The following is a 20,060-nucleotide window of genomic DNA, read 5'->3' on the forward strand; positions in this document are numbered from 1 at the left end:
ACCTCGCCTGTCTCTCCCGCTGCTCCCCTCAGCAGTGTATTTCATCACAGTCTGCCTGTTCTGTTCCCCACTCTGTCTCTGGTGAATCCTCTTACCCTCCCGCACATCTGGTCTGTACCCCGGTTCTTGTATAAATAAATAAATAAATCTAAAAAAAAAGAAGAGGTTTTAAAAAATAAATAAAAATGAACAAAACTTTTTCTAGACTAAGAAAAATATTCAAATAAATAAAATCAGAAATGAGAGAAGACATATTACAATTGATAACATAGAAATACAAAGGATCATATAAGGCTATTATGAATGTTTATACACCTAGCAATTATAAGAAATTGTTAAGTTACTAGAAACTAGACCAACGACAAGTAAGGAGATTGGTAATACCAGTAATAAAACCATCCAACAAAGAAACACTCTGGACCAGGTGGTTTTGCAGATAATCTCTATTCAACATTACCAATACTTCTCAAATCACATTTAGAAATAGGCAGAGGAACTAAATATACATATAAGCCAACGTGAAAAGGTGCTCAATTTCCATCATTATCAGGGAAATGCAGATGAAAATCACAATGAGAGAGCACCTCATACCTGATGGAAGGGCTATCATCAAAAGTACAAGAGACGAAAGTGTTGGCTGGTGAGGATGTGGAGAAAAGGGACCTCTTGTGCACTGTGAGTGGGAATGTAAATTGGTACAGCCATTATAGAAAACAGTATTATTATAGGGTTTTAGCTGATCAAATGGGCAGAGCTGACAGGAGGCCTATACCAACCAACATTTTTTTTTAAAGATTTATTTATTTATTTATACAAGCACTGGGTACAGTCAGAAGCACGGGAGGGTGAGAGAATTCACCAGAGCCAGAGTGGAGAGTAGAACAGGCAGAGTGATGAAGTACACTGCTGAGGGGAGCAGCAGGCGGCAGGAGAGGTCTGCACACCATGTGGGACCTTGACCCGGCAGCCGGGGATCGAACCGGTGCTACAGAGGCTGCGGACAGCTTCGCAACCCAGCACTTAACCGCTGCGCCACCGGGGAGGCCCTACCGAGCAACATTTAATGAAAGAGTCAAGAGCCAAGATGAAGGCGTCGGGAGAGAGGGCTAAAGAGTACACTCTCCCCATTGTATTCAAAGAATCCAGTTCTAAACCAAATGACAGTTCTGGGGGACCACAGGACATGGTGATGGGTGTGAGGTCCACTGACATCCATCTCTGTAGTCTGGAGAAGTGAGGTCCTCAGTGTGAGAGGCAGATTCAGGTGGTCAGAGGAAAAGATCCCAAGCTCTGCCTAGAACAGATGAGGATCTCGAGGGAGGACAGATGGCCCCTGCTGCCTTTCCAGGGCATCTGGGTGTAAGCCCAGGGTGTAGGCTGGCCTAGTCAGGTCCCCTGAGAAAGGTGGGGCTATACACTGACTGAAGTCAAGGTGAGGACCATGAGGCAGGACCAAGGATAGTGGAATCAGGAACAGAGAGGACCCTGCTGCTGTTAGAGTGCAGGGAAGGCTGTATGGCACCTGAACTCCCCCGTCTGGGTCTCAGAGAGATTATGGACTCAGTATAAGGAGCAGAGCCTCTAGTTGCTGAGGAAGGAGCATAGATTTCACCTGCATTCAAGGTGAAGACTCTGAGAGAGTGTTGAAGGGACCCACTTCCTTCATGTGGGACTCCAGAGGCAGGGACTGGCTCTAAGGGTAGCAAAATCAGGTCTACAGAAGGAGGTAAGGCCAGATGCTTCCTCTGTCAAGGTGTACATCCTGAGGGAGGGTTGAAGACAATGAACTCCAGGACAGAGGGAACCCACGACAGCCTGCCTTTCTTGTTAGAGAGGAGTGTTGACCCCATGGCCTCCCAGCGTTCTGATCTGAGTGTCACTGCAGACTTGGTATGAAGAGCCTCAGGTTGGCAGAGAAAGTTTCCAGGGCCTCCCTGAGTTAAAGTGAGGAACCTGAGGTTGACCTTGGAGCTACACTCCAATGAGGCTTCTCCTGAAATGCCCCAGAAAACTCAAGGAATGTCAGGTGGGTCTGAGGGACAACGATACAGGGCAGTTAGAAAAGCACTAGGCCCTGTCAGGATTGGGGGTGGGACCCAGAGTGAGTGAGGACTGAGGGCATAAGACCTTAAAACAAGACCCTTTGCCCCTGTGCTGGTTCTGGGAGGTGCTAGGGCACATGAGCAGGTGACCTACTTTCATTGTGTTTCCACATTTTTGCCAAAGTGCTTTCCTCATTTGGGACAGGCGTCCTTTACCAGATATCGGAGGTCAAATATTTCTCCCATCTCTGGGTTTCTCCCTTACTCTTTACAGTGCCTTTTAAAAACGAACTTTTAATTTTAGGGTTGTTTAGGATTTAATTTAGGGTCATTTCAGAAATATTGCCAAGACAGGTTGTGGCGTCTCCACGTGCACTCTGAGCACACACTAGGTGGAGATGTGGAAGGCGCCAGAAAGTGAACCTCACGGTCCGCCATGGCGCATTATCAGGTCCCCTCAGAAGCGCGGCCTCCCAGCCCTGCTGCGCACCTCTTGAGTGATAATCACTGTGGGGACACCAGGCGTCCAAAGCCGGGGAGTCACCTGGTGAGGAGCCCCCAGGGAGGTGGGCTCCTGCTCTGACTGCACCCACCGTCCCGGCATGGCAGCCCCCACCCAGCACCTGTCCTGGGACGCAGCCGCTCTCTGCGGGGCTGGCGAGGGAGTGAGGACTGAGTGACTACCGAGAAGTTATTACATCATCAGAAGAGGGGAAACCCACAAAACCCAGCTCCACCAGATAAATTTCTGAGGACCCGGGGGAAGGATGCTCAGGGTGATACTCAAACCCCCGCCACTCCCCCACCCCGCACCGCTTCAGGGAACTTTAGGAGTCAGAGTTTTGGTTTCACAGGTGCACACTCAGGTGACAGAGGGCAGGCTTGGCCCTGGCTGAAGGAGGACAGAGAAGTCCAACGGAACCAACTTCCGCCCCTGCTGGCAGCCCTGGGGGGCCCAGTAGTTCTGCAGCGGATGTGACGTCCACTAACTTCCGCTCAGCGATTTGACGGCCTTGGTCTGAGAGGCGAGGGTCAATAGGCAGAGAGAGAGAAATAGTCCGATCCTGACTCAGTCAAGGTGAGGACTACAGGGAGGACAGATAACCGCCACGTTAAATACCTGAGGTACCCGGACGGCGTGGTCGGGGTGCGCATTCCCCATCCCACCCCCCCATCCTCAGCTCTGAGAGTCAGAGCCTTGGTCTGCGGGACGCAGGTGGGCAGACTTTGGGGACCAGCCCTGACCGAATCTTATTAGGACCCTGAGGGAGAACTGAGTAGACCCCAGGGATCCCATCTCCAACACTGGTGATTGTCCTGGGGGGACTCTCACGTGTTGTGCAGATGTAACACCCACTAACTTCCTCCTTGGATGTCTGTGAGATGAGATGTGAGCACCCTGGTCTAGGAGGCAGCTTCAGGTAGGTAAGGGGGGAGAGCCCAAACTTATTTGAGTCCTGTGAAGACCAACAAAGGGCAGAGGAGAACCACAGATGTTCCCCATATAATACTTGAGGAACCCATTAGGGTTGCCATGGTGACAATAACACCCACCTCCTCAGAAAACTTAGGGAGTCAAAGCCTTGGTCTGAGGACTTTGAAGGAAGATTGAGGACCATAGACCTGAGAACCAAGGATACCCCACAAACTCCCAACCCTGTGGTCAGTTCTGGAGTGTCCAGTTATAGTCCTGACTTCTGATCTGAGAGATACTGGGGACTTGGTAGGAGTGGGGGAATCTGGTCAGCAGAAGGGGTATATAGGAGACCAGGTCCTGTGTAGAGTCAATGTGAGGATCCTGAGGGAGGATTGAGGTACCCAGGACCACAGATCCTGCCCCTACTGTCAGTCATGGCAGAACTCAAGGCAGAATGACCACTTGTGGTGTTTTCTAACTTCTACATTTGGGACTAAGAGGGACTGGGAACCTGGTATAAGGAGAGGGGACTCAGATCAACAGAGTTGGGGGCAGGGAGGGGCAAAAACTTCACTTGGAGGAAGATGAGGACATGAGGGAGGGCCTTGGAACCTAGAACTGAGAGACTTCACAAAGGTCTACCAGTGATGTCATACCTGGCATCCTGACTTCTGCATCCAGGTCTGTCTGAGAGAGACTGGGCACCTGGAATAAGGAGCCTTTGGTCAGCACAGAGAGGTGTCAGGTCCTTCCTAAGTCAAGGTGAGGACCCCAGCGAGGACTGAGGGACAGAGGACCCGAACAGTGTCAGCACTGGGAGGCCCTGGAGCTACTCTCCAATGGGGCTTCTGAGCTCCCCCTGGAAATCTCAAGGAGGCTGGGGGTGCTGAGGGACAAGGACTTGGGGCAGCAGAGGGGAGGCAGTAGGCCTATGGGGAGTGGAGGTGGGACCCAGAGTGAGTGAGGACTGAGGTCCCACAACAGAGAGAGCCCCTTTGCCCCTGTTCTTGGTCTGGGAGGCCCTAGGGCAGGTGAGCAGGGTGTGTATGTGGGAGGGCGGGGGCTGGTGGTCAGGGGGCCTTGGCGTGTGAAGTGTGGCCTCAGGTCGGCAGAGGGAGGAGGGGAGGCCCCTCAGGAGGACAGCCCCTTGGTGCAGTGGGAGGTACCATGCACCCCAGAGAGGGAGGGAGCACGCAGAGTCCAGCTGTGGCCTGTCTCAGCCTGGAAGGACCCAGAGGCGGTTGTCCGAGTGCAGGCTTGCATAGACCATGGGAGGGAAGGTGGGGAGGCCTCAGGGGGTGAGGTCTTGCTTTGGGGGGGCATCAAGTCATTCCAGATGGGGGCCGGAGGCAGGGCAGGCCTGATGGGAGTAAAGATGACTAACCCACAGCAGGACTGAGGACGCCCCACCTCAGAACAGAGGGGCTGCACCCTGACAGTCTCTTCTGGTCATGGGTAGGGTGAGGGTGGGGATGTGGTGCCTCCTCATGTTCCTTTCATGGTCTCAGGGAGCATATTATGTTGTCTGAGAGGACAGCATCAGGTCATCAGGGGAGCTACATCTTGTCACCTGAGACAGGAGTCTCAAGTCCTGCCAAAAGTCCAAGTGAGGGCCATGAGGAAGGAGTGACTGTGTTTCAAATTCCAGGCCAAGGTGGGGGTCCAGGGAAATTTGGACTGCCCTTGCTGTCAGCCATGGAAACGTGGGGCAAGGCTATCAGGCTGGTTCCCTCCTCGCTTCTAGATCCGAGGTCAGGAGGGAAGGGCCTTGGTCTGAGGATCTGGACTCAGGTCAGCTGAGGGATCCCAGGCCCTGACGGGGCTCCAGGTGAGGCACTAGCATTCCCCCTTTAGGACCCTGGAGGCCCAGGGCAGGTGTGGCCAGATATGGGGCCCTTGTTGCTTCTGTTCCACCTCAGATATTTGTGCAGTTCTAAGGGTTTTACCTCAGGACCTCAGAGGGGTAACAGGAGAAAGGTGAGGATGCTGAATGAGCACAGAAAGAACCTGTGACTCCAAAAAAAAGGGAGCCCACAGTTCGTGACCCCCCAAGTCAGCCCAGAACCTCAGGGTTATATCACCTGCTCCCTATAGAATCATCTCACTTTCTCTTTCAGGTTCTTGGGGGACACCCCTCAGGAGGACAGCGTGTGAGGCCCCAGAGCACCTCTCAGTGCATGTAAGAGACTGTAAGTCACCATTGTCAGCACTGTCAAGGGTGTGATTTTCAGCTGAGACCTCTCCCTTCCTCTGTCCCCACAGGCCCTGTGGGTCCCTTGGGTCACCTGCCCACACTCCTAACAATTACCCAACAGGTGTCATCATGCCCATGGATCAGGTGGATGAGCTCTGCAAGCATCAGGAAGACCGTCAGGAGCCAAGAGAGTCCTTTGACCTGGAGGATGAACATCCCCTTCAGCTGCCCTGGGCTGAGGAGGAAGAGGAGGAGGGCACTTCCACCTCCTCCTCCTCCTCTTCCTCTGGCTCCCGCTCCCCGCCTCTCCTGTTAGAGGACTACCCCGAGGGGGCGGCTGCTTCCTGGCCTCTCATTGCTCTCCGAGCCACTCCCAGAGCCCACCCCAGGGCTCTGGCTGAGCCTCTGGGAAGCCAATCCCAGGAAAATGCCAGGAGCCTGGTCGAGGTCGGCCTAGGTGTCTCACAGGAGCCAGCGAGAGCCCAGGCCTCCCACGAAGACGCACTGCATGAGAAAATGGCTGACTTAGTGTGGTTCTTGCTCCTGAAATATCGCAGCAAAGAAACAACAAACAAGGCCGAGATGCTGATTGAAGTGCTCAGCAACGACCAGGAGCACTTCCCCGTAATATTTAGCAATGCTTGCGAGTGTGTGCAACTGGTCTTTGGCCTTGATGTGAACGAAGCTGACCCAAGCAGCCAATCTTACATGCTGGCCACCACTCTGGGCCTCACCTATGATGGGCTGATGAGCCCCGAGGAGATCATGCCCAAGACAGGTCTGCTGGTGATCGTCCTAGGCGTGATCCTCCTTGAGGGATACTGCACATCTGAGGAGCATATGTGGGAGGCTCTTGAGGCGATAGGAATATGCGCCGGCAGTGAGCACTTCATATATGGGGAGCCTCGTCAGCTCCTCACCCAAGTTTGGGTGCAGGAGCAATATCTTGAATACCGACAGGTTCCCCACACCTATCCGGCCCGTTACGTTTTTCTGTGGGGCCCCAGAGCTCATGCCGAGACAAGCATGATGGAAGTCTTGGATCGATTCCTCAAGATCCATAGCTTGAATGCTAGTTGCTTCCTTGCTTTCTCTGAAGTGGCTATGGGCCGTGGGAGAAATGAACCCTGAGCCAGCCTGAAGAGAGCAGCCGGGGATCGGGGGGAGGGCAGGGAGTTATGGAACAGGGTGTAAAAATTATTCTCTGTGGAGACTTAAGAACTGATAATTCTTTAGAAATTTTTACAATGCTTCTTTAAAATATTTATGAAATTTATCATCTATATTTGTGAATTAACATTGATCACACTTGTTTGTAATTACCTAGTCCAAGGGGAAGAGTTCTGCTATTTTGTGAAAGAACTGGTGTTCCATCTTAGTTTGTGATGCAGTCCTCGATCACTCTTAATTGAAATAAGAACTTTCTTGCCTGTGTAAAAGAACTTAACAGGAAAATGGACAGAGTCAAAACAGAGAAATAAAATTGAACCATACCAAATTCTTGGCATCCTATCTCTTCTGTGTCATTCTATAAAATTAAAGTGTAGATGTGTCTGTGCTTTGCTCGGGTCATTCAAGAGGGAGAGATGAACATCGTAAAGAAGCCCCTGCTCGTGGCCAGTCCTGCCCATGCGGGCCCAGAGCCTCTGCCCCTTGGAATCACTAGGAACATGGACGGTCCTGTGGGGACACGAGGCGCACTCCACACCACAGAGGCAGGTGTGGGAGCCGCCGTCACAGGAGCAGGGTGGTGAGACGTCCCCCAAGAGACAGAGGCAGGAGGGCAGGGGCGGGACCCTGGGGAAGAGAAGTCAGGGTAAAGGCCCCTCCCGGGGCAGCTTGGGGCCTTGGGGCCTGCAGTCCCTCTGGCCGGTGACTGCCCTCATGTGGGGTGACTGCCGCCATGTGGGGGGAGGGGGAGGCCCTCAGATGCCGTGTCTTAGAGATGGAGCAAAACCTCCACAGAAAATCTCGGGCAGCTGCTTTAGGGTGGCGGGGGCATCTGCAGGCGGGGCGGGCCGTGACCGGGCCCCGCACCCTGGTCCAGAGGCGCTGCACAGCCCAGGAGCCCGGGGCTGTGACCCGTCCCCTGCCCGGGCTTCCTGAGAAACGGGGAATCGCCATGAGGGAGGCCCAGAAGTCACAGCCACGCACCCTTCCCCGGGCCTGGGAGAGCCGGAGCTGACGCCACAGCAGCGCGTGTTGAGTGGGTCCCCGGCCTGTGATTTAGCTAACGCGAAGCAGTGCTCAGAGGGGGTGGGGGTGAAGGAAAGTGGTGGTTTGGGTGGAAGAGCAGCTGGGAGTGAGGGAGCTGGTCCTGGCCTCCAGTTCTGGGAAGTGTGAGATGCCCGCCGCGAGGGGCGCGCCCCACCTCCCCGTAAGTCCAGGCGCAGCCTGTGGGAAGGAGAAAGCTCGGCGTGTGACGTCCGGGCAGCACCCTGGACTGGCTTGGAGTTCCGCGCCCGCCCGGGAGCTGCGTCCCCTGAGAGGGCCTGGAGGGCTGGCAGGAAAGGCTCCCGACGGGAGGGGCGCGGGCCCTTCAGAGGCCAGGCCGCGCGGGGGGCTCCCCCGCAGGCCACGCAGCCCTGCCTGCCCCAGCGCGGGCTCCCCCGCGTCGCGCATGAAGAGTGGGAGGCCAAGGAGCAGCTCGTCGGCGTCGCGTGCCCGGGGAGGGGGGAGGCAGGAGCCCCACGCGAGCGCCCACCGGCCCCGGCCTGCCACCGACCTGGGCGCCACCTCGCCTCCGTTCCCGCTCCGCCCCGGGCCTCCGCTGCTCCCAGGCGCCTGGCCAGGGCCCCGGCACAGGGCGGCGGGCGGAGGGCGGCGACGCAGAGCCAGCGCGGGCTCCGTGGGGCTTCACCGGCCAGGACCCTCCCGCCCGAGTCCGGGCCCGCCGGGAGCTGAGTCGGCCCGGGGCTGGCATCTGCGGCCGGTCCCAGGACTTGCCCGAGCTCTGGCGTCCCTGCCCTGGCGCTCCCCAGCGCCCCCGGCCCAGCTCCCGCGCCTGCTGACCAGCGTGCCCGCTGCTCCCCGGGAGCCTGGGGAGGGCCCGCCCGCCCCCCACGCGCCGCACAAGCCCCTCGTGTCCCAGCCCCCTCGGCCCCCCCCCCCCCCCCCCCCCGCCTCTGAGCTCAGGGCGCAGTGTGGGCAGTTTCCTCGCCTTCCTGGGGCCCTGGGGCAGCGCTGCCCGCCCGCTCGCGCTCAGGAAGGGCCCCTGACCGTCCCCGAGCGGGGGGGCTCGCTCCCCGACCTGCCCGGAGGCCGAGGCCAGGCCCGGGCTGGCGAGAGGAGAGAAGCCTCGCTGCAGCGGGCGGGCGAGCAGGCGGGAGGGCAGCTGCACCTGCTCTCTGGCGGAGCGCCGGGGTGAGCTCGTGCGGGGTGTGGGCCCCAGGCTGAGCGCCCAGGCGCTGGGTGCTTCGGGGCAGGGGTGGGCCCGGGCAGGGACGCCGCAGGGGCGCGCAGAGGCTCTGGTCAGGCCCCGGCCCCGGGCTGCGGCGGGGAGCCCGGCTGCTGCTCCCGAGCTCTGCACGCGTCTCCCGGCTCCAGCGCCCTGGGCCTCGCTCGGGCCAGCCCCGCTGAGCCTGCTCGGGTTCCTGCACCTGCCCGCCCGCCACCAGGCTCTGCTTGCGAGGCAGTGCCCGTCTCAGAAGAGCTCGGCCCCTCCCGGGCCTGCGCTGGGGGCCTGAGAGCACTGAGCCGAGTCCCTGGGTGAGCGGCCACCCCGTGCCCTGCGCTGTGGGGGAAGCCCTGCTGCTCATGGGCGGGCATGTCTGTGGAGCGCCGCGCAGGTGCCAGGCTTTACTCCAGGGTCGTGACCCCTGCGGACACAGCCCTGCCTGTCCACACCCACCGCTGCAGTCACTCACCTTGCCCCCTTCTTGTGAGGTGCCAGGTTCTAAACCTGCAAGGCCTGGGTGCTGGGGCCAGGCCTTGTAACAAGAGCACCCCAGGGTGCTGAGCACGGGAAGGCCTCGTCCCTCTGCCCCCTCCCCCCGAGCCGCACCCTGTCCTCCTCAGCACTGAGGCGAGCTGTGGCGAGGCACCAGCAGCAGCACAGCATGGTCCGGGGGGCCGCAGGTGGCCCTCATGGGGACCAGCCACCCCGGGGAGGAGCCCCAAGCCCCCGCTGGCCACGCTGCCCCTCCTTGGCCTCTGGCCTCTGCAGGACCCGCCCTTGGTCTCCGGCTCGGGCTCGGACCTAGCCCTTCCTGGCGGCTCACACTGCGAGCCGGGGCGGGTGTTCCCCTGCGATTCTCTCCACTGGCCATGCCCGACATGGCTTTTCCAGGTAGTCGAGGTTCAGGTGCAGCTGGCGGGACGTGACGGAGCCTCTGGCCGCGTCACCTGGCGGCGGGTAAACAGCAGTCACGGCGCGTGCGGGTGTGACCCGTGTCTACGACTCTGAGTAACAACCACGTAATTCCCTCCGTGTTGCCCAGATATTTGATGAACCCGATGTCCTGGCTAAGGTGACTGGGAGGAGGCGGAGGCAGAGAGGCGCGACAGGGCATCTCCTCAGCCCCCCCGCAGAGCTAGCTCACACCCTGGCACCCCCAAACCAGAAGTGAGCAGTTGCTCCCCAGGCTCCAGACACCCACAGACTCTAATGTGGACTTGGAAAGGCCCCTGCAGTCGAGGCTGTGGGGTCCCAGGGATGCCGCTGTGATGAGGATGAGCCCATCAGGAGGGGAAGTGGGAGCACCAAGCACCCCCCACGTGCAGGGCCCTGGCTGGCCAGGGAGGGACGTGGGAGCAGATGTGGCAGAGTTGAGCAGAGCCCTGACCGCAGGCTCGAGTGGGCCTCATCGGACATTTCCTACGTCCAGACCCCTTGGGTCTCCTCTGCTGCAAGCAGGGAGTCTATTCCCTGTGGTGGGAGCTATGCTCCATTTTCCTAACGTTGGAGTAGCTACCTGAAGTGGATTTTTTCTCATAGGGAGATTTGTCTATTCTCTTTCATTTATGCGTTTTTTTCCCATGAAGACAACAGCTTTCTATTTTAGGTGGAAACGTCATATGTTAAGCAGGGAGAACCATCATAAATTAACAGATCAGCACTTTAAGCCGGCTGCATGTCATACCAACATGAGAAAAGGAACACTCAGCGTCATGTTGGGGTATATTGAGAATTACTGAAGTTTAGAGCAAAATCTTGAAAATACTCTAGGAGAAGTGATCATTAAAAAGGTACAAATGATGGGTCTCCCCTGGTGGCGCGGCGGTGGCGGTTGTGCGCTGGGCTGGGAAGCTGCCTGCAGCCTCTGCAGTGCCAGTTCGATCCCCGGCTGCCAGCGAGGGTCCCACATGGCGCGCAGACCTCTCCTGCCGCCCGCTGCTCCCCTCAGCAGTGTACTTCGGTCCTTCTGCCTGCTCTGCTCCCCGCACTGGCTCTGGTGAATCCTCTCACCCTCCCGCGCTTCTGACTGTACCCAGTGCTTGTATAAATAAATAAGTAAATCTTAAAAAAAAAAAAAAAAGGTACAGCTGGGCAAGTGGAGAGTCACATACAAAAGAGTGTCCACACGTCAGGTGTATTCCTGGGAGAAATTCTCATTTGTGATCCACCTTCCTCACTTCCTGCTAGGTATTTTCATTTTACTTTAATTTTGTAAACGTAACACATTTTTACTTATGAAAGGCCATTGATTTTTATTTATTATACTAATTTGGGGGTTACATTTGTGCTCCTCCATATGCGCATGTTCCACTCACCACCAAACCACCTGTGCCCACACCCTAGCTGCATATCTCCCCCATCCCTCTCCCTCCCCCGTGCCCTCCGATACCCAGTACATTTTACATTCAGTCTAAAATTGGTTTTTGCTGTATTTTTTCCAGCGTATTTTTCTTGGTTATTTATATCCCATAGATAAGTGAAACCATCTGACATCTGGCTTTCACTTTCTGATTTAATTCACTAAGCATAATCACCTTAAGCCCATCCATATTCACCCCCAAAGCACCATCTCATCTTTTTCATGACCTGTACAGTATTCCACTGAGTCTATATTGCACACTTTGTTTTTCCAGTCACGTGTCTATGGGCAGAGGTTGGTTCTATGAGTTGGCCATGGACGGTGCTATCATGAACACAGGAGGACATACCTCTTTTCATATCAGAGTTTGCATATTTGGTTGACATGCCTAGCAGAAGTATTGCTTGATCACAAGGGGTTTCTATTTTGATTTTCTTTGAAAATCTCCACACTGTTTTCCCCAGAGGCCATAGCATTTTGCATTCCCACCAACAAGGGGTAAGTATTCCTTGTTCTCCACATCCTCACCCATGTTTGTCATTTCCAGTCTTTGTGCTGTGGGCCACTCTCATTGAGGTTTTGATTTGCATTTCCTTTATAAAAACAAGTGACACTGAACAATTTTTCTTGCGTCTGTAGGCCATCTGATTTTTTTCCTTTAGAAAAATGTTTATTTAGGTCTTGTATATATTTTTTGATTGGGTTGTCTTTTTTGTTATGGATTTTATAAGTACTCTGTATATTTTGGAAATGAAGCCCTTGTCAGGTGTGTGATGTGCAAATATTTTCTCTCAGTCTGTAGGTTGCCTTTTTGTTTTTGTGATTGTTTCTTTCCAAGTACAAAGTTTTTTAGTTTGCTGTAGTCCCACTTGCTTATTTTTGCTTTTGTTTCCCTGGGCGGAGTTGTGTCCCTAAAAACATCTTTGTGGCAGGTGTCTTGAAGTGTATTCCCTATTTTTTGTTTCAAGTATTTTATTTCGGTTCTTATGTCCAGATCTTTAAACCATTTTGAACTAATTTTTGTGTATGGAGTTAAGTATGGTTCTAGTTTCATTTTTTTGCATGAGGCTATCCATATTTCCCAACACTGTTAAAGAGGCTATCTTTTCTCCATTGTATGTTTGTGGGATCTTTGTCAAAGTTTAACTGTTGCTATTTTGTGGGTTTATCTCTGGGCTTTCTCTTCTCTTCCATTGGTCTGAGTTTCTGTTTTTGTTCCCAAACCACACCGTTTTGATTACTGTTGCTGTGTGGTATAGTTTGAAGTCAGGGAATGTCATGCCTCTTTTTTTTTCTTTTCTCTCAGGATTGCTTTAGCTATTCAGTCTTTTGTGATTCCATACTGTAAGGGCAGGACTGGGCACAGTGCAGGTTTTCTGATCCCATGCAGACCGGGTAAAGGAGGAGCCAGAGTCCTCAGTAGTTTTTTGCAGGTTTTTTATTTGGGGTTCACCAGGCATATGGCAGGCAGGGGTGCTGGCTGGGGGGCTGGGAGGCTGGCAGGCCTCCCAGCCCCCAGCAAGTCTTCACTCTATCTGGATTCTCTGGCGTTCGTTCTGCTGCTTTTCGGCTTCTACTGCTGCTGCTGCTGCTACTTCTGCTGGCGTCCCTGTGACGCCGCCCTTAAAAGCACAGTCTTAGCCCTGGTGAATCCTATCTACATCTGCCCACACCCTACTCCAGGTACCCGCCATCAGGCATGCATTCAGGACAAGGATCCATCATCTATCCTGATGGTGGAAGGGCAGAAAACCCTGACATTTTCTTTACCCTACAGTCCACCCCCTCAGGGTTTTCTGCCATACAGTCTATACATATATATATGCAATTTTCTAAGCAAAAAAACAATGCAGCCATGGCCCACAAAAACAAATACATCAAATATAACAAAATACAATATAACAAAATACAACAGAACACAAATAAGTCCAGGCAGGGCACCAACCTAGTGCAAAAGACAATTATTGGTACCAGCAGATGAGCCACCAAATCTGCTGCCAAAGGCACTGCTCATACGAGGGAGGGGAATCACTCACGGCATCTACTATATCACACCAGGAGCCGTCAGGCTTCCTGGCCTTCTCGGCTGTTGTCTCGACTACAAGGCACACACAGCATCCACCCCCAGGATGCACTAGCTCTGGGATTGGCAATTTTATTCTGTTGGGGGTAATCGCCAACCCTCAGGGTTTCTGTCTGCAGTCGCTCCAACACTCGGCCTTCATGGCCACCAATGCGACTCACAGACCCCTGCACTCAAGCCAACCCACTGCACAAGCACATGGGTCGGGGATCAAAACTCTACATCTGACTTGGGCTCCACCCCAAGCCACGTTCCCCACCCGTCTCCCAAGGACAGGTTCCTCAGCTACTCACCCTCGCTCAAGAATGAGCAGGGCATCACCCACAGGTGATTTTACGAGACTCACAGGGCTTCAGCATACCCAGGCTGCTTAACAGCCGCTTAAGGCTTCTCAACTTAGCATCAGCACCAGCTTTTGCCTCTCAGTTGGCTTTTCTCCTCCACCTGGCTGCTGGGCATGCACAAGCTGCTTTTGGCCATCAAGGCCCACTGGCCACCCCCAGATTCTCAAAAAAAAAAAAAAAAAACCATAACCTGCCAAGGTCCTCTGCCTTCTGGCAGGAATGTCAGTCCATCAGTCCATCAGTTCAAGTCCATTGGCCTCTCCCTGCTTCAGCAACGGCCTGCTGCCTCAGGGATCATTGGCTGGTCCTTTCCGGTGTCGTTGGCTGGTCCTATCCGGTGTCGTTGGCTGGTCCTTTCCGGTGTCGTTGGCTGGTCCTTTCGGGCGTCTCCTCCATGTGCGGTCTCGTCCCACAGCTGCGGACCGTATCCACCTTCTGTGCCGCCATGGCACCTCCAGCGTCATCACAGGCAAACAGTCTGTTCTCCTTAGTCCCTCCAGGTCTTCGGAGGGCTCCAATACCCGTCTGCATGGATCCTGCCGACTACGCCAATTGTAAGGGCAGGACTGGGCACAGTGCAGGTTTTCTGATCCCATGCAGACCGGGTAAAGGAGGAGCCAGAGTCCTCAGTAGTTTTTTGCAGGTTTTTTATTTGGGGTTCACCAGGCATATGGCAGGCAGGGGTGCTGGCTGGGGGGCTGGGAGGCTGGCAGGCCTCCCAGCCCCCAGCAAGTCTTCACTCTATCTGGATTCTCTGGCGTTCGTTCTGCTGCTTTTCGGCTTCTACTGCTGCTGCTGCTGCTACTTCTGCTGGCGTCCCTGTGACGCCGCCCTTAAAAAGCACAGTCTTAGCCCTGGTGAATCCTATCTACATCTGCCCACACCCTACTCCAGGTGCCCGCCATCAGGCATGCATTCAGGACAAGGATCCATCATCTATCCTGATGGCGGGAGGGCAGAAAAGCCTGACATTTTCTTTACCCTACACATAACAATCTTATAATTGCTTGTTTAATTTCCTTGAAAAAGTCATTGCGATTTTGATAGGTATTGTGCTGTCTGTAAATTGCTTTAGGCAACACGGCCATTTTAATGATGTCAATTCTTCCTACTCATGAGCACAGTAGATCTTTCCATCTCTTTATGTCTTCTTTCACTTCCTTTAACAGCCTTATACTTTTCAATATATAGGTACTTCACCTCCTTCATTAAGTTTACTCCTAGGTATTTCATTCTTTTTTTGGTGTATTTATAAATGGAAATGTTTATTTTCCTGTCTTCTGATACACTGTTTGAACATAGAAATACAACTGATTTTTATGTACTGATTTTGAATTTTGCCTCTTTACTGTAATCATTTATCACTTACAGTGGGTTTGTTTGTTTTGGTAGTGCCTTTTGGAGTGTCTGTGTATTATCATGTGGTCTGCAAATAATGACAGTTTTACTTCTTTTCCAGTTTGGATTCATTTTAGGAAATTTAAATTTCTTTAGATAATCTGGATGTCTTTTTCTTGCCTAATTGGTTTGACTAGGCCTTCTGATATTATGTTGAACAATAGTGATGACAGTGAACATCCTTGTTTCTGATCTTAGTGGAAATAGTTTCAGCTTTTCACCTTTAAGTATTATGTTGGCTGTGAACTTGTCACAATGACTTTTATAATGTTTATTCTGTTTATTCCCATTTTTATTGAGAATTTTTATCATAAATGGATGTTGACTCTCATTGAATGCTTTTTTGGGCATCCATTGAAATGATCACGTGCCACTCCAAGACACTCTCCCTAGCTGCAGGGCAGAGGCCAGGGAACAGCCATAGGCAGAGCAACTGGTCAGTAGAAAGAGTACATATCTGTCCAGGTGTGAGTTGCTGACAGTGTGAGCAGGACAGGTGCGAGGAAATGGGGAGGGCATTATCGCGGACCATGCATATGTGTGGCTTAGCTTTCCTTGGAAACCACCCTCCTTCCACAGACGCCGGTTGGAGGCTGTTTTGGCTTGCCTCCATGCCTCCCTGCCAGCGAGGCTTTTCCTTCTGTCGAGCCGACCTAGCTGCAAGTCTGGTTCCACGCCCACACACGCATTCCCAGATTTCCACAAAAACCAGTTCACCGTTGTGAACAAAATTTTAAATATCCCTACTGTGCTCCTTCTAGCTCTTACGTAGCACCCCAGATGACACCCTGGAAACTAGCCTGCAGATCATAATCCTCTTCAGGTTGTTTCCATTTTTTTAAGTAGGCAAACTTTATCAGGGACTCGTGGGCCGGGGGATGCCTACTGGTTAGTTGCTTTACTGGTTCAAAGTTTATTTACTCAGAAAGTGCACCTCTTCCCCACAGTGCTCAGAGAGAAACAGGAGTGCACAACTATGACCACGCAGTGGATTTTGGTGAGCACCGTGTGACACAAGTTACAACACAGCAGCACACACAGGTGAAAACTAACAGCATCTCCATAGCACTCCGCCCCCTCCCCCGATGTCACATGATCAGTTCTGCTTGTGGAGGGCCCGCAGGTGTAGTGTGTCTTGTATATTTACAGCGACTGAACTATCTTTGAGATGAACTGGAAACACTCTCTGGAGGGGCTTCGTTACTCATGTGGATGCGTCCTCTGCTCCCACTCACTTGCTCCGACTTTGGGCTCCCCAGCCCATTTCTCCAGCTATAGAATTGAACCCAAAGTTCAAGTGCACAGAAGCCAGGACAAGGACCGCACCTGCCTCCCGAGACATGTGGGTTCTTCACACTTTCCTCCACACAACCCTTTTTGCCAGCCACTGCCAGCTGTGGGAGACGCCACACAGTGCGTTCTCCAGAGGGAGACCTTGGGGAAATTGCCTCCCCCATTTAAGGACATGAAAAATTAGCTCTAAAATAGTAACTGCCATGTCTACCACAGATTGTTGGCAGCTGCTGTTGTGCTGAATAAAATACCAGTGCCAGCAGATCTGTGCTGAGGAGAGGGTGGCTCTCATGTATTTCCTAGAACTCTGCTGCTTTCCTGTAGAGGTCCATGAAATCGTCATTTAACAAGACAAAAGGACCATGATACCTGACAGATTGGCACCCTCCTACCCGTGCCCCAGTGGGGAGTCAAGAGCATGTTAGCATGTTGGAGCTCTAGCACAGGGGAGAGGGACAAAGAAGGACTTCTAGTTGCCACAGGCTTGTTTTATTTTGAAATTCCACTTCATGGCACTTAATCTAGGGAGGGGACCTCAATATCTGATTGGATACAGGAAGCAATGGCAGCATCCTGTTTCAAACACAGGGATAACTGTCTTTGCTTGTTTCCAGCTGCAGGTTGTTAGCTGCCGGCACAGACCACCGGACGCATCACACGCAGGCACAAGATGTGGATATTGCTCCTGACATCTGCTGGGCTCGGTAAGAACTTCGCGGAGTGGAGCCTTTTCCAGAGGGCTCTCTTTGGAGTGCTTCATTCTCGTTCTGCACCTGTTTTCCACAGGACAGTCTCATTAGTTGTGGGGGTTTATAGGGTTAAAAACTCAGTCTCTTAGTTACAGGGCACTAAAGAGTTGCCATGGGAACCAAGCCCTAGACCTTGGGAGAGAGGGGAACCAAATGATTGTTACTGAGACTGGGCCCTCACAGCCAGCTGTGGCCATTCAAAGCTGATGTAAATTCTAAAAACACAGGCACTCTGACACTACAGTAGGTAGCAGCCTGCACAGGCCTGTGTCCTAAGTCTGAGAAAGCCCAGAGGTTCAGAGAATAAAGTGTGCTTCAAACTCTCCTCCCTGCACAGGCTCTCTTTTGCCCCCCGCTTCTCTAGCAGGGCTGCCATACTTTTCTATTCTCCATACTGTCTCGGGTGAATTCTTTCACCCCCATGACCCCAGAGTCCCTTTACTGCTATTGCGCCCTGTGAGCATTACTGAGTGTCAAGACTCAAGTATATGCAAATGTGATAGATAACGATGAATGACAGCTACCAAAACCCAAAAGTAAATCTTCACGAACTCTTGTCAGGCAATAACTTACTATAAATAACACAGTCTTAGTGAGCTTTGGCTGCCATGGCAAAAGACTACAGGCCAGGTGCCTTAAACAATAGAAATGTATCTCTCATTGCTCTGGAGAATGAAAATCCAAGACAAGATCTGTCAACGTTCAGCTTTTGGTGAGACCCCTGTCCCTGGCTTATAGCTGGCTGCTTGCTTTCTGTGTCCTCACAGAGGAGGGGGGAGAATGAGGATGAGAAGAAGAAAGAGAAAGATCTTTCTCTCCTGATAAGGTTATCAATCCCATAATGACAGCTCAACCCTCATGGCCTGACCTGACCCTAATTATCTGCCAAAGGCCCACATCCAGGTACCATCACACTGGAGGGTAGAACTTCAACGTAGGAATTAGCGTAGGGGGGCACAGTTCAGTCCATAGCAGACACCAATACACATGTGACAAAAATAATGTGGACTTAATTAAAATTAAAATGCTTGTGCTTCAAAGGACATCATCAAAGTGAAAAGACCAGCCACAGATTGGGTGAAAATGCCAATCATAACTACAATACATATCTAGGATCCAGGCTATATAAAGAACTCTATCAAAACTCAACAAAGAAACTTACCAAAAAAAGACAAATTAAGGGCCTCCCTGGTGGCGCAAGGGGTTAAGACACAACCTATGAAGCAATCCACAGCCACTGCAGCACGAGTTTGATCCCCAGCCAGGGAGCTACCCACATGGCACAGCAGACCTCTCCTGTCTCTCCGCTGCTCCCCTCAGCAGTGTATTTTGGTCAATCCACCTGTTCTGTTCCCCACTCTGTCTCTGGTGAATCCTCTCACCCTCGGCACCTTTGGCCTATACCCCAGCTCTTGTATGCATAGTAAATAAATCTTAAAAAAAAACAACATAGAACCATCAAAAAAAAAAATCAAAGAGAAATTGTCAAAGCCAACGTAGAACTCTGGAAAACAGTCAAAGGTTTGCAGCAACCAAGTGAACATTGCAAACATAAAAAGGCAACTTAAAAACAGTAGGGGTGTTTCCTGGCATATAAGTTGCCCCTGCTTCCCTCCCTGCCCTACCCCCCAGCTATGTCCTGGGACATGGGAGCCCACAAACCTTACCCTCGGAGCTGCCTTCATCCACCCTGTCTGGGAGCTACCTGAAGAATGGAAGCAAGGTGCTTAGCCTCCAGAACCGCAGAGGAAGAACTCTGGTGCCCCCTACACGTCCTACTAGTGCGCGAGCTCCTCGGGGCGAGGGCCACAAGCACGCTGGCATGCCTGCCGCCCACACGGCACTCAGGAGGGCTCAGAAAATGTTGGCCCAGTGACATTTTGCTTGACTTGAAGCTCACAAAGTCCTGTTGGGTCGATTTTCTTTGGCTTCCAACACACGTACCTTGTTGGCACGGCCGTCAACACAAACAGGATCGGCCATGCAAGGGCACGCTCCAGACACCCCTGGGAGAGGTGCCGACTCGCCGCCAACAGCAGGCAGAGCCATTCCAGCCGCCGTGCAACTTTAAAAGGCCCATTTTTCATGAAAACCAGTGCAGTGCCATGGAAGAGCAAACCGATGGCGAGAGAGAGCTCATGCCAGGGCGAGGGAGCCGGCCCCGGCCGGTGCCAGGCACTGGAAGGACTTGGGAGCGCTGGGAGGGAATGACCGATTTGGGGACAAAGGGCACAATGGGCAGGCAAGTAGGTTTCTAGGGGGCCTGGTGTTCTGATGGGTACCAGAAGTATAAAAGCAAGTGCTTTCCTAAATCCACCCCTGGCACGTTCAAGAGGGAGGCCTTCGCTCTCCTCCCAGCGGGGTCAGCAGTCTGGCCCCTTCAGCTGTAACACGCCAGGCCGCGCTCGCTCCTGTCACTGTTACAGGGAGGTGAGCGTGTGAGGCGAATACCTGTCTCGCAAGTATTTGCTGATTCATTTGTTATTCTTAAGTCAGAGGGACCTAAGACTTGGGGTTTGTGACCCCGCCATTCTAATGACAGAAAGGTCAAGCCAGTGACGTCAACTTAAGCAAAAAAATAAGTCTACGACAGAAACTCAGATGGGAAGGCAACACCTACGTGGCCTGGGTGAGGGAGCTGGCCCCACACGGCGCGGGGGCTTGGCTGGCGTTCGCAGCTCCTCCTCAAGATTTGGCGCTTTTCTGGCTTTGGTGCCATGATCTCCCACTGCCACCGGCTGGAGCTGGGCCTGAAAGAACAATGAGACCCCGTGGAAAGTGTTG

The 20,060-nt window shown here is 53.0% G+C and overlaps 1 protein-coding gene across 1 annotated transcript; it reads left to right on the forward strand.

The window, feature by feature from the left end:
• Positions 1 to 6,169: 6,169 nt before the first annotated feature.
• Positions 6,170 to 6,784, forward strand: LOC311187720 (melanoma-associated antigen 10-like; the record flags this gene model as incomplete). The annotated part of the gene is made up of 1 exon (XM_084259044.1): positions 6,170 to 6,784. The coding sequence occupies one exon, from the start codon at positions 6,170 to 6,172 to the stop codon at positions 6,782 to 6,784; it is 615 nt and encodes a 204-aa protein (XP_084115170.1).
• Positions 6,785 to 20,060: the final 13,276 nt, after the last annotated feature.

This window comes from Talpa europaea, assembly GCF_964194135.1.
Source record: "Talpa europaea genome assembly, chromosome: X".
NCBI classification, from domain to species: Eukaryota; Metazoa; Chordata; class Mammalia; order Eulipotyphla; family Talpidae; genus Talpa; species Talpa europaea.